This window comes from Chionomys nivalis, chromosome 13, assembly GCF_950005125.1.
Source record: "Chionomys nivalis chromosome 13, mChiNiv1.1, whole genome shotgun sequence".
Taxonomy (NCBI): domain Eukaryota; kingdom Metazoa; phylum Chordata; class Mammalia; order Rodentia; family Cricetidae; genus Chionomys; species Chionomys nivalis.
In genome coordinates this window covers 9,274,851-9,289,446 of record NC_080098.1, presented here as the reverse complement: position 1 = coordinate 9,289,446, position 14,596 = coordinate 9,274,851, and the positions used below count along the sequence as shown (strand labels likewise).

The 14,596-nt window shown below is 40.0% G+C and overlaps 1 protein-coding gene across 2 annotated transcripts in view; it reads left to right on the top strand.

Moving 5' to 3' along the window:
• Window positions 1-14,596, top strand: part of Pdss1 (decaprenyl diphosphate synthase subunit 1) — a 37,009-nt gene that overhangs the window by 21,502 nt on the left and 911 nt on the right. Inside the window, exons 8-10 of one of the 2 annotated variants that reach the window (XM_057787001.1) lie at window positions 3,930-4,010; window positions 4,123-4,236; window positions 11,389-11,469. In XM_057787001.1, the coding sequence (XP_057642984.1) occupies window positions 3,930-4,010; window positions 4,123-4,236; window positions 11,389-11,469 (276 nt within the window). Of the gene's footprint in view, window positions 1-1,126; window positions 1,192-3,929; window positions 4,011-4,122; window positions 4,237-11,388; window positions 11,470-14,596 lie in introns of those variants that run through there. The other variant, XM_057787002.1, reaches the window with a different exon arrangement.

Below are 14,596 nucleotides of genomic sequence, written 5' to 3'. Positions count from 1 at the left end.
TTATTTGGCTTCTAGAGATCAAACCCAGGTTGCCAGGTTTTGGGGCAAGAGTATTTATAATTAAGGTCTGTTTTCATATCTATTTGTTTTTAATTGTCGATGTATTTTATATATTTATACTGTGTATTTGCAGGAGGCTTGTTATGTTTTGTTTGAGGTAAAATCTTGCCCTGAATTCTAAACTGGCCTGTAACCCATGATCTTCCTGCCTCAGCCTGGATCTCTGAGATCCCTGACCCTAGTGTCGCCTCTAGATCTTTGTGACACAGCCTGTGTTGCATCTGTTTTCTCTCTACCTGTTTAGCATATTTATCTATAATGGTACAGACTTAAAGTCTCTACAGTAGTTTATAATGTTTTTATTTTCATGTATATGGGTGTTTTGCCTGCTTGTGTGTCTGTGCATCGTGTGTTTGTAGTGCCCACTGAGTTCAGAACAGGGTGTCAGATACCTTGAGACCAGAGTTGTAGATGGTTGTGAACAACTATGTGGATGTTGGAATTGAACCTAGGTCCTCTGGAAGAGCAGCCAGTGCTCTTAACTACAGAGCAGTCTTCTCCAGTCCTTCTAACCCTTTTTGTTTGTTTGTTTTGTTTTGTTTTGAGACAAGGGTTTCACTACATAGTCCTGGCTGATCTGGAACTCTATGTTAGAACCCTCTGTTAAAAATACCCCTACTTCTGCCTCCTAAGTGCTGGATGAAAGATGTATGCCACCACAGTGTCTACACTATTTTAAACAAATAAGATGATAATACATACTATTTACCCATCAGAAAATATCTCTAATCTTACAGTGGTGTGAGTATACATTCCAAAGATAAGAGATTCTTCTCAAACTTTGCCCCCTCCAGTTCAAATAGTGCTTCTCAGTCTTTCTGAGATGAGGTTTGTGGGAATGATGTTATAGATGGTCCTCAAGTGGCATCTACTTCAGGTAAAACAGTTGAGCTCTTCTTTCTTTGATCATCTTTCATACTCCACCCACCTCCAGGAAGTTGTGGGGATCTCTCTGGTGCTGAATACAAGCACTGTCATACAGCTTGCCTTCTTGCCATTTTGTTCATTGTACCATATTGTATCTGATTTTATACTTGTGACAGTTCTTTTCTGTCCCTTAACCTAGGTAGGAGAACCAGCACTCTTTACAGTGATCTTCAAGCTGAAGAAAAATTTTGACTCTGAGTCAATAAGGAGTCCATTGCTGGGTTAGTATATATAAGCCAGGAAGGGACACCGTGCAGACAGACCTAAGCTTGTGCTAGCAGGCTTGGGCGACTTTGTTGATCCCTTCTGGCTTCAGTTGTGTGTCATTAGAAGCAGCATTGTTGACTGATTAAGAGAACACTTTTTAGAATCAGGCATTTGGATTTAGGTTCTGATTTCTGCATGTCTTAGCTATGTAACTCCTGGAATATTCAACACCTCAGTCCTCAAAGCTCATAAGTAATTAAATAAGAAATTTTAGGATAGTGCATGATGAATACCCAGAATTGGTTAGATTTTATCATCATTAGCCACAAAAGTATTTATGAGCTATTGTGAAACCTAAGTAAGTTCTAATGCTAATTCCGTGTACCACAAGTGATAATTCATTGACTTTAAAAAGACTTTTTCCATTTATTTTTATTTTTTTGAAGGAACTTTCTGTTTCTGGGTATCTGACTTTATGTTGAGAAGACAGCATTAGTCTCACTACTGCAGATTGCTTCATTAATAGTTCTTTCTGCTTGGGGGGTGGGATCATTTTGTTCTGAGTTTAGCATATCCAGCTATCTGAACCTTGTCTTTCTCTCACTCTGACCCAGCTTGGTGTGTATCTTGACTTCTTTTCTAAATTGACCTCCATGTGGCTCACATAATAGTTGAAAAGAGCCCTTCCTCAGAGGCCATGGATTATAGGTCTTTGCCTTTGAAAACAGTTAAGACTTTATTATTCACTCAGGTGTCTGTCTGGCCTTTTTGGTTTGTGCTTTTGAATCCTGATCTGCCAGCATTACAGCTGCATACTCTATTAAGTCATCAGAAAGTATTGCCAGGGCTGAAGTGGGCAGAGTGCTAGAGCACTTCAAAGCCATGGACTTGATCCTCAGCACCAAAAGGGAAAACAGCAAAAATTATAGCTAGCAGATCCTCCTGCCTGCATCCTGTGGATGCAGAGAAGAGAAGGGGGGTATTTTGTTTTCTGACTCAACTGTGTAGCCCAGGTTAGCCTCAATTTTGCAGTCTTCCTGCCTCACCTCTTGAATGCCTGAATTATAGATGTACATGTCCATGACCAGCTAAACAAGAGGGTCATTTTCTTTCTTTTTCCTCTTTTATTCTGCCTATTGTGCAGAGCCCAAACCAATATGCTAGGTAAATGCTTTACTACTGAGCTGTATCCACAGCACTGAAGGAGAGTCATTAATGGCAAATTTCTCCATTCTAAAGAGGTAAGAGTTTGATTTGTACACTTTACAGGTGAGGAACAGAAGGATCAGCCAGCAGATAAAGTCACTGGTAGTTGTTAGAGGCATACTCCAGCCTTGCAGGCTTCTGGAGAGCTTGTCCCACCTTCCCATGCTGATGTGTAGGAGGGATGTGGTCTCCAATAGAGAACCAAAGAAATAGGCAGGGTGGTTATTTATCACCAGTGACCTATTTCATCTGGCTTCCTTGCTGAGCTTCAGCATAGACTTTCCTTTCAAATTGAGCAGAATGTCTCCCCAGTTCCCCTCTTGTTCTTTCCCCGTCCTTGATTTCTGAAAATGTGGCTGAGCCTGCTTAGCATGCTCAACAGTGCAGCAGGAAGTAGTGTAGATTAGCATGCTCAGCACTAACTAGATTCTGTTTGAGACTTTAGAAGTCCTACTTCTCTCCTTTTTGGAAGGGTGGGGGGTATAATCAAACAGTTCTAGTACAGTTAAATTACTTCTGATGAGAGAGGGATAGAAACAGTAGATCCAGAGAGGATCCTTCTCATAATGAAGAAACAGTAAGTCCAGACTGAGGTTGAGGCTGTTAACAAACAGCAAGAAACAGCTGCATTGAGAAAAAGGGTAGCTGGTTGTGGTGGCACATACATACCGGTTTTATTTGCTGAAGGAGGTGGAGGTAGAAGGATCACGAGAAAAAGTGTGATCACCAAAACTGACCCACTGGTGAAGAGGTGCTTGACAATGTTGTATAGATGAGATTCTACCCTGGAAATGAGGGTGACTTCTCAGAGGTCATTAAAGCCAACAATTGCACTGATTGCTGGGAGCCAGCATTTTACACAATGGGACCTTTTTGTATACCAGAAAAATTGGCTTACCTTATTAGAAATTTTGTTTATGGTTCTTTGGAAGACTGTATCTTGTTTGAAAGAACTGAAGGAGGAAGGAAGCCTGCCAACACAAATCCAGTCCCTGACTCCATTTAAAGCTGGAGAAGAGACACCAGAATGGCACCCACACTCTACACACACACATCACGCACACTCACAAATATTAAAATAAGTGGAAGAAAATGGGCTAGGGTTGTGCCTGGATGGTAGCGTGCTTGCCTAGTTTGCATGAGGTCCTGGACTCTATTCTCAAAACTGTATAAAAAGAAAACACCACTTTTTAATGTATTTGGTCTCCTTTAGGTGCCAGCATCCCGATTGTAACATAGGCTTGTTTCTTAAGGGATGTGTAAGTGGCTCTTTCTTCAGGGTCGGCTGCCTGTGTCTGGATGCTACAGCTTACCAGAATCTTTTTTTTTTTTTTTAGATTTATTTATTTATTTATACAGTATCCTGCCTGTAGGCCAGAAGAGGGCACCAGATCTCATTACAGATGGCTGTGAACCACCACATGGTTGCTGGGAATTGAACTCAGGACCTCTGGAAGAACAGTCAGTGCTCTTAACCGCTGAGACATCTCTCCGGCCCCCAGCTTACCAGAATCTGTTTTTTATTTCAGGTCTCTGTCCTGGGCTGCCCCGATCCAGTGGTGCATGAGATTGCCTATCAGTATGGGAAAAATGTTGGAATAGCTTTTCAGGTCAGTCTGCCTGTTTGTGGGAATGGTGAAGGGTAGGCACAGCCGGCACTGCCCTCAGTGTAGAGCTCAAGCAGGGAGGACAATGGGCGTGACTCATTTCTCCTTTCACCAGCTCATCGATGACGTATTGGACTTCACCTCCTGCTCTGACCAGATGGGCAAGCCAACTTCCGCAGACCTGAAGCTAGGCTTAGCCACTGGCCCTGTCTTGTTTGCTTGCCAGCAGGTAGGTTATATTGTCTTTGAAATACTGCTGAGGAGCCGTGCCTTTAGGCACAGCTGATGAAATGTGAGCAAAAGAACAGCTGGAGGCATTTAGATAAGGGACCACAGATTTTATCCTGGTTTCCTAACTGAGATGTTAGGGTGTAATTATACTTCTATAAGCCTTATCAGTGAACACAGATTGTAATCTCTTTAGTTGTTGTAAGAGCCAGTTGATGTAATATTCATTATCTTGTAAATCAGAAAGGGCTAGTGGGATTTAATATGTTTTGGGTGTTGCAAGGTTGACAGAGGTGTGACTCAAAGCCTCTTAAAGGTACAGGAAGTGCCAAGGGTGTCTAAGTGTGAGAAATTCGTAAGTTCTAGGCATTTAATGGAACTTTTGCACCTTGAGAGAAGCCTTGGAGCCTCAGCCATTGCTTCAGAAGTGAAGAAGTCAATGCACTAGGACCACATAGTTCCTTCCTTTTCCAGATTGACAGACTGTCAAGGAAGTAAGTAAAGCTGCTATCCTGTTGTTCATAAATATACATGAGATGCTTAGGAAGTGTCAAAAATGCTGCAATGACTGTCAAAGCAGCCATTTTCACAGCATCTTCTGGACCCTAGCCATATATATGCTTTTGGCTATGCCAGATGCTACTTGGAATAAATGGGCCAATAGCTGTAATGGGGTGTGTTTAAAACAAATATTCATCTGAGTGGTATTTAATTGGCTATTAGTGTAATAAGGTGATCATCACCAACTACCTTTTTGCTCTAAAATTTTAAAAATTTTCAGGAGGTGGTGGCGCACTCCTTTATTTCCAACACTTGATAGGCAGAGGCAGGTGGATCTCTGAGTTTGAGGCCAGCCTGGTCTACAGAGCAGGTTTCAGGACACCTCCAAAGCTATAGAGAAGCCCTGTCTCAAAAAACCAAGGTGGGGACGACAAATTTTTATCATTCTTCTCATAAATTCTTTAACATGTAAGTAATAATATCTCTAGAACAAAATAGCTCCATTTTGATATTGAATCCAATGACCTTCCTTATGACTAATTTCTGATTTGAGAAAGGGAAGAGATGATTTTCACCCTCTTTTCTAGCAGAGCTACTGTGAGTGATAGTGATTGATCCTAGAGGAGGCTGATGCCTGGATGGGGCCTGGAGGCCATGGACATTCTCAGTCAACTGAAGGATAAATACTGAACAGAGACGATGGGGCACTCAGAAACCTCTGTCATCATTACTGCGCTCCATCTTCTCACAATTTTGAGGCCAAGTTAAGTGAAAGGTGTGCAGTTCAGATATAATAGCACAGACCTGTAACCCCAACACCCAGAGGCTGATGCAGGAGGATCATGAGTTTGGCTACATATATTTAAAAAATAAAACAAAACTCAGATATTAAAAAAATGACAACAAAATATATACATGCTATGAATGGTGGGTCCCTTTTCCCATGAGACAGAGACTTATTAACTCACTAGCCCAATATTCAGGAAGATTATTAATATGTATGCCAAGTTGAAAAAACATTTTAAGAAAACCTTTTGTACATTAAAGCTTTAGTGAGGAACATTTTAGGTTAGGCCATAACCCCCTGCACATATACAGTATTCCTGAGTCATGTGAGTATAAATAAATGAAGGTATATCCGACAATAGAAAAGTTAGTCATTGGCCAGCATTTCTTATACAATTCCAGGCCTTCATCATCTCACTCACAGGTTCATGTGCATGAGTAAACGTTCCCTGACTTAGTCTATGAAGAGTTTTGGGTTGTTCTGCTTTTAGAAATCTCAACAATTATAAATGTTTTTCATGAGCTCCGTGAAACAGATGGAATAGACTGGCTTCCTTTGATTGTTTCATGACGTCATTTCTAAAGGATCCAGTTTACTTTCCTCTACACAAAGGATTAATAGCTGATATGCATTCATATATAATGGGACAAAATGAGAAAAGAAACAGAATGCACAGCTCTTATGATTGACCTGTCTATAATACGCAGCAGATGGGAAATTGCTGAGGCTTTATATTTGGTTGGTTGGTTGGTTAATTGTTCTTGAAGTAGAAGCAAGGAAAAGGAACAGAATGTTACCCAAACTGTGGTTTTATGTGCGCTTACTGGAAAATCCCAGAGTCACAAGTCACCCAGTTATTCTGACCAAACAGCACTTTTCTTGGTTTGCCTGTGAGGCAATGGGAAAAAGAGTTAGAAGGGCATAGTGCAGCCTCCGGAAGGAAACACATGATGAAGCTGAGCAGGAACAATCTCTGGACAGGACTCATTTCACATTTTGGCAAATGGACCAAAAGTTAATCAAATATATATTTATACTTAATCAAGCATGTATTCATAAATTGTTCTCAAAACCCTGAGTTTAGGATCTTTTATGGATTATACTGTTAAGAAGAGTTTCTTAGCAAGAAATCTGCCAAAAGTTCATGGGGCTTAAAATAACTTGGGTAAATCAATTTCAGAAAATAATGCAGGATTATATAGTATCTTGCTTTAATAAAACTGTGTTTATTTTAGTTTATAAAGGAGGCTTTCTTACATTGATCCTGATCTCACAATTCTGCTTTGTGGTATATAACTGTTTGTTCTATAAATGAAAATGATGCTCATGTCTGGCCAAAATGGAACATCTGGTAGATGGCACAGAAGGCCCTCTTTCCCAAGTCTTCTAAGAGTGGCATTCATTTTACTGTACTTGAATTGCTCCTGCAACTAACAGTGTGGATAATAGTACCCAGTAGGTCTACCCACAGACCAGGTAACTGGTATGTCATAGCACTGAAGATATACTGCACACAGTATCCACTATTGTTAGTGATTCACAAGCACATTCACTAGAGTACTTGTGAGGTATTTGTAAACCTTTCCTTGGACTGGTGTCTTGTCCACAGATTTGTCTTTGAACTAATCCATCTGCATAACACTGAAAGTCTTGCTCTGAGATCCTAGGCCTTTCCAAACTGGTGGCAGTCTCCTTGCCTCAGCCTCCCAAGTCATAGTATAATAGCCATGCCCACCAAACCTGGCTTTCCTTTGCCTTTTTAATGCTGCTTGATATTAGAACTTGCTGGGCTAAGTTAACTGATTCTCCTATTTTTGATACCTTTGAGAAGAATTTCCTGGTGGCCATAGTTCAGGCATTTGTTCCTGATGGTCAAGGTGTTTCAGGAGGCTGTGGCTCAGTAGTAGAGATTGTCTGGCATGTGTATGGCCCTGGGCTTGATTCTTGGTGTGCATGTGTGTGATACACACACACACACACACGTTTCAGGATTTCTGAAGAGGTCCAGTGATTAAGTATATTCTTGTATAAATATTTTGTTTTCTTCAAGAGCAAAAACTTGAGCTCAGTTGAGTACTTGCCTAGCATGCACAAATCACTGGGCTCCATCACCAGCACTTGGGAGGTAGATGCAAAAAGACCAGAAATTCAATACATAGTGAGTTCAAGGCCATCCTGGGCCACTTGAGATTCTGTCAAACAAACAAACAAAAAATTAAAAAACATTGTGAAAGACCTTATTCACAAGTACAAACCAGAGCCAGAGGCAGATGTCTGTAATGGAATTATACACCAAAATAAGAAATCCATTTATCCTAAACAAGTCTCCATCCTTTTTCTTTAGAATCCTTGTACAGTAACACAGTAACATCTACCTGAATTTGCTGTCTCAGGCTTTATGATATGAATTTCCACGGAAGTTTGAATGCTCATTTTCTGAAGTATGGTTATAGTAATGTCTGGCAGTTATTTTTGCTGTTTGTGATGCCCCAACAAGTAAAGAATTGATTAGCAATTTTGTCTTTTTTTTCTTGCTTAGATTTGCTGGTTCCCTTCCCTAAAGATAATATTTAATCACACAAATATGGGAACATGAGTAAGACACAGTGATACCTCATGTTGGAAAACAATGGGAGAAAATCATCTGGCTTTCTATTCCGTCTATGTATTTTTTTTAATCGTCACATTATCTTTCTTGTTTTTTGTAGTCATCGCTCTGTGAATTATTTACTTTAGAAAGAAAACATTGAGTACTTTGTGAGGGAACAGGCAGCTGAGCAGTAACTGGAGTGCCCACCTTGTAGCATTAGTAATTAAACAGATAGTGATGTTTCGTTTCACCTGGAATAGCAAAGTAGCACTAGTGGATTCTTAGACTCCATATTTAATGCACTGAGAAAGGTTGCTGTATAAAGGAATCCTGAATACAGAAAATTTAACAAAAACAATGTCACTGAGTTACAGTTCTCATGCTAGGGAACTGAACCTGAGTTCCAGGCACCATCAGCCTCATAAGACTCTGTACCCATCAGTAGCTACTCCCCCATTTTCCTTACTTTAGCCCCAAGTAACCACCAATAGACTTCCAATATATGCAGAGGTTATAGGTTTTTCTTAAACATTTCTTTTTAAGTATTTGCTTATTTAGTATGGTGTTTCCATGTTGTAGCATGGCTCCTTCCTATTTATACTTAAGCAAAGGTCTTCTATAGTCACATTATGTTTTGATGACATGAGAAATGCTTGTGAAATACTCAGAAACAAAATAGAAGTATTTTCCTTTTGGGGTGAGATTACATTAGTTTAAAAGTTCTTTTTAAAAGCTTTCCTTTCATCTGCTTGTTACTTGATAAATCACTAGACCTGAATGTCAGGCTGCAGCCATATTTCCAACTGCCATCACCAGCCCCTGCACCAGATGCTCAGGCTTATGCTATTGTGGTGACTCTTTGGTGTCAGAATTCTCCAGGTCTGGGGCCGACTCACGCTAGTGCAGTGATCAATCCCCCTTGCAGCTTTATGAGCAGATTTCAGGGTTAGCATCATACTCACGCACAGGTGCTTTCCTACTGTAAAACAGCGTGAGCAAGCAAAGGACACAGTCATCAAAATTGTCTTCTCACTGAATCTGGGGCAAGAGCCATCTTCATGTTTCTCACTTCTCCCTCACATGTGGGGGAATGGGGGAGACTTCCAGAAGTTTGATATTTGCATATTAAAATTTGCATGCTATTTCAAAGAAGGAATGTAGTTGTTGGTGTTCACTGCAATTTATTTTTCTTTAAAATTTTGTTTTCTTGGTGTTTTGACAGTAAAAGCACCAGAGAAACTACATGTCAGCATATTTTATCACACATAACTCATACTATAAAAGAAAAGCTCATGTATCAAAAACAGGGTAATTTTACTAGATGTCTAAGACACCATCACATCTGCTTTAGGATATAGCCTAGAAATAGCCAGGTGGGGGTGAAGTCTTTAAAAACTGAAAGAAATGCCTAAGGATTTGACTTTTTAACCACTAGAATTATCTGGCTTTATTTCTTGATTTGTTTCTTTATATGTTTTTATTAATATGCTTTTATTCTTTTTGTTTTTTTTTGGTTTTTCGAGACAGGGTTTCTCTGTGGCTTTGGAGCCTGTCCTGGAACTAGCTCTTGTAGACCAGGCTGGTCTCGAACTCACAGAGATACACCTGCCTCTGCCTCCCGAGTGCTGGGATTAAAGGCATGCGCCACCACCGCCCGGCTATGCTTTTATTCTTAAAAGACCTAATTTTTAAAATATTTAAAAAATAAAGCCGAGCGGTGGTGGCGCACGCCTTTAATCCCAGCACTCGGGAGGCAGAGGTAGGAGGATCTCTGTGAGCTAGTTCCAGGACAGGCACCAAAAACTACAGAGAAACCCTGTCTCGAAAATCAAAATAAATAAATAAATAAACAAACAAACAAACAAACAAACAAACAAATAAATAAATAAAAAATTATTCTTAAAAGACTAATGCACATTCTTACTTAAGTTGCTGACTCCTTAAATTCTGTAGGCATTTTAGCTGCCTTTACATGTTGACAACTTTGTTTTCAAATACATACCTTTCTAGGGAAAGAATACCATTTATTGTTTGGTTAGGGCTTCTCTGTAAGCCCTATTTTCTTCTGCAAATTCCATGGTCACTGTTATAGGACAACTTATTTTGTCCTTCAGGCACAGTGCCAGGGAAAATGCTGTAAGCATCAATGTCTGGGGTCAGGCACACCCTCCCTCTTATTACATGGAACTGCAGGCTGCTAAAAATTAAGAAATTTCAACCTAGGGTGGTTGCTGGCAGAACCTGGACATGGAACCTAGGCCTAGAAGTGATGTTTGTGTTGTGCTGGCTTTTTCCTAGTGATGGTAGCCGTTCTCCTAAATAACTGCTGAGAAATGAAAAGGACAGAAGACATTTTTGTTAAGGCCTTTAAAAAATTCATATCGTATACCTACACACAGGCGGGGAGACCGTGGCTGTTGTGAGTTGGGGTTGCTCCAGCCATCAGACCCTGCGGCACGTCCACCCTTTCCTCCTATTTGATGCTACAGTGAGCTAGTTCTTGGACCAAACAGTGAACCTAGAAAAGCAGAAAAAACAATTTCCTCCCCTATGAAGTCTCCAAGTCCATGAGATTTTGTTTCTTGTGGTGTTAGGGAATGAAACCAAAGCTCTGACATGCTGACCTGACCCCCAAACCCTCTGATCTTGTAATTCAGGACACTGACCTGGTTGGCTGATAACCTCCATCTCCTCTAATCCAATGGATCTCAGCTTTGCTATGCATTAAAACATCAGGGTAGTTCTAGTAATCATGACATCAGCATAATCAGATTTGCCCTGTATACAAGCAGATGATTACAGTGGCAGTCAACAGTCTCTAATTCCTAACCCCATCCTAGAGCAGTGGTCCTAGACCAGCAGTATCAACATCACCTGGAAATTCATTAACAAGGCATTCTCAATTCATATCCTACTGAATCAGAACCGAGGGAACCTCAAAGTACAGTACTTTGAAATCCTGAAATGCACTCAAAACTGGACAACAGATAGAACATTAGGGTGTTTGATGCGTATATGCCTGCTTGTCTGTATGTGCACCACATGTGTGCAGGGCCCTTGGAGACCCGCAGAGTGTCAGGTCTAATGGAGGTGGAGTTTATAAGAGCATGGTAGGCTGCATGATGTGGCTGACACCCAATACAAGAGCACCGAGTGTTCCTAACTGTTGAGCTATCTCCAGTATCCATTGAAAATTTTTCTATATAATTACAAACAAGTATTAAAATTCTTCATTCATCCAGGAATAATAAATAGATTTCCCTTCTTTTGGTTAGTTCCCAGAAATGAATGCGATGATAATGAGGCGGTTCAGCTTGCCAGGGGATGTGGACAGAGCCCGACAGTATGTATTAGAGGTAAGACTACTGTTGTGCGTATGCATGTGGAAGTCAGAGGGCAATTGGTAAGAGATTTTGTTGTTGGTGATGGTTTTTTTTTTGGTTGTTGTTGTTTATGAAGACAGGGATTATATGTAGCTTTGGATCCTGCCTGAACTAGCTTTTGTAGACCAGGCTGGCTTCGAGCTCACAGAGATCCGCCTGCCTCTGCCTCCCGAGTGCTGGGATTAAAGGTGTGCACCACCTACCATGTGTGTCTCAGGGATCAATCAAGTCTGGCAGCAGGCACCTTAAGCACCTTTACTAACTGAGGCATCTTCACACATACACACACACACTGGTAAGACCATTTAAAAATACAGAAGGCAACATAGGTAGTTACAAAAAATTTTTTAGATACAGAGCCAAGTTGGTCAACCCTTGCTTAGTTTGACAAAAACTAGGAAAGGAGCTCATAAACAACAAACAAATAACAACAACCAAAAAACCAGCTTATCTACTTTTACATTAATTCCAGTGCCTGTGCACTATACTTGCAGGAGTTGGTTCTCATCTTGCACCATGTGCGTCCTAAGAGATTGGATTCGCTTAAGCATGGCAGCGAGCTCCTTCACCTACTGAGCCATCTCATTAACCGAAGAAAGCTCAACTAATATAATTATTATATTAGATTTCCCTTCAGTGATACTTCTATGCAGTCAAGGCCAATGAGACCTGCTAGGCTAGAGTAAGCTTTGATGTGTCCATGAGTATCATTACTGTACTCTGTCTGGGGCCGGCCCCAGCCCTGTTCAAAGCTTCCTTCCTATAACTAGACAGTTATAGTAGCCTTCCCTACTAAAGTGGGTCATTGAACACAATTTGAAACCAGCATAGTGAACTATACATTCATGAAGATTTTTCTTTCAAAGGGAGAACCATTTACTCTGTTCAGGACCTAGAGGCTTATTTTAAACATATTGCTGCATATCTTCGGAACTTTCTCACAGATACCCAAATTTTATTCATTCATTCATTTATTTATTTATTTATTTATTTATTTTTAATTTTCGAGACAGGGTTTCTCTGTAGCTTTTTGGTTCCTGTCCTGGAACTAGCTCTTCTAGACCAGGCTGGCCTCAAACTCACAGAGATCTGCCTGCCTCTGCCTCCCGGCAAGTTTTATTTTTTTAAATAATTTCCATAAACAATGAGATAAATATTTCCAGTGCCAGTAGGTAAAGGTACTTGCTGCAAAGCCTGATGACCCAAGAGACCCATATGATGGAAGGAGAAAACTCTTGCAAGTTTTCCTCTTCCGCCACATGTGCCCACACCCACACACTCAACACATAAATTCAGTGTTTTTGTAAAGAATGATCGGTTTCCAAATTCATAGTTATCTGGAAGCTACGGGTTATATACATGGAATACAGTAAGCAAACAAGTATTAATAACAAGTATAACACATTAAAAATTCTAAGTAATTATGTTTCCAGTGTTTTAGTGAGTGTTTGACAGTGCTATAAAAGGCTCAAATCTAGTATCCATCAGAGGGGCTCTGGCCTTAGAAATAGTGCAGCCATCATTTGGTACCCTTGAGGGTTACAGAACTGCTCCTTGGATATCAAAGATGCATGAGTGTTTAAAGCTACTTATATCAAATGTCAGAATATTGCTTTATACTTTAAACCATTTGGGGATTGTTTATAATAGCTAACTGTGATATAAATGCAACTGATATTGTTTAGAAAATGATGACAAGTCTGTGTACATGTACATGCTCAGGTGTGTCCAAAAACATGGTTATAGAAAGCTAATCAAAGTCTCAAGTGAATTATTGTGGTTCTTATAGTAAAGTATGTGTGGAAAACTCAGGATTACTAAAGAGTTGATTAAAACTGAGCAGAAGACAATGTGAATAAAAAAGACACTAAAAACTCAAATAGGAAAATCTATAAGGATAACAAATTCTTAAAACAAGACTTAAAAAAAAAACCCTCCCTGGTGCTAGATACTAAACAGAACTTTGCACGTTAGCAAGTGCTCTACCACTGAGCATCTCATTTCCAGCCCATTATTTGACTCAAATAGAAGGGAAAATAATTCCAACAACTGGCAAATGGGATTATATGTAAAAGCTTCTGCAAGATCAACAGACAGCATACACAATAGAAAAAAACTGCCAACTATACACACTATAAATTTAATACCCAAAATATATAAAGAAATGTAAAAATTGAATGCTAATTTAAGCATTTACTAAGTAGGCTAATGAACTAAACAGATATTTGGAAATGTGTTCAACATTCTTAACAATTAGGGAGATGCACGTTGAAACTAAGACTCCATCTTAGCCACCATCAGAATGGCTATTATCAAGAACAGAAGTAATGATAAAGGCTGTTGAGGGTGCAGGGAAAGGGAACAGAAACTCCTGTGGCCACTGTGGGAGTCAGCAGAGAACTACCGTATATGTTTGCTTCATAGCACCTATGCCTGGTAGCTCAGCTGCCTGTGACTCTATGTCCAGGAGCAGAGACATCTGGTCTACATGGCATACCCACATACAGGAATACACATAATTTTTTGAAAATATTTTAAAATAAAATTATGATATTTGCAGGAAAACGGACAGAACTAGAGATCATTATGTCAGGCAAAATAAGTCAGTCTCAAACAAATCATTTCTCATAAACAGACAAGATTTAAATTTGTACATGTATAGCTCGTAAGAGAAGAAAAAAAGGGAGAAAGAGTAAATGGAATGTTTACATAAAAGCAGAAAAGAGTAACACTGAGAAAGAGGACCAGTTAGAAGTGGTGACTGGGTGCAGCAGCATGAGGGATCAGTAAGAACAAGTGTAACAATGTGTGTTTATGGGAACCTGGAGATCTCTACTAAGTTAGATCATTAGCTACATCTTAGCTAAGATGAAGTCACACATAGAGAATAAAAGTACATACCTTTAATCCTAGGACTTAGAAGGCAAAGGCAGGTGGATTTCTGTGAGTCTGAGGCCAGCCAGAGGTACATAATGAAATACTGTCTCAAAAAGAAAATAAAGTGGTTTCTCACATACCCTTTGAAGTGGGTTATTTGTGCAGGTGTATGTGTTTAAACATCGAGCAAGAGAGAGCATGCTGCTTTGCAAGACGGCACAGA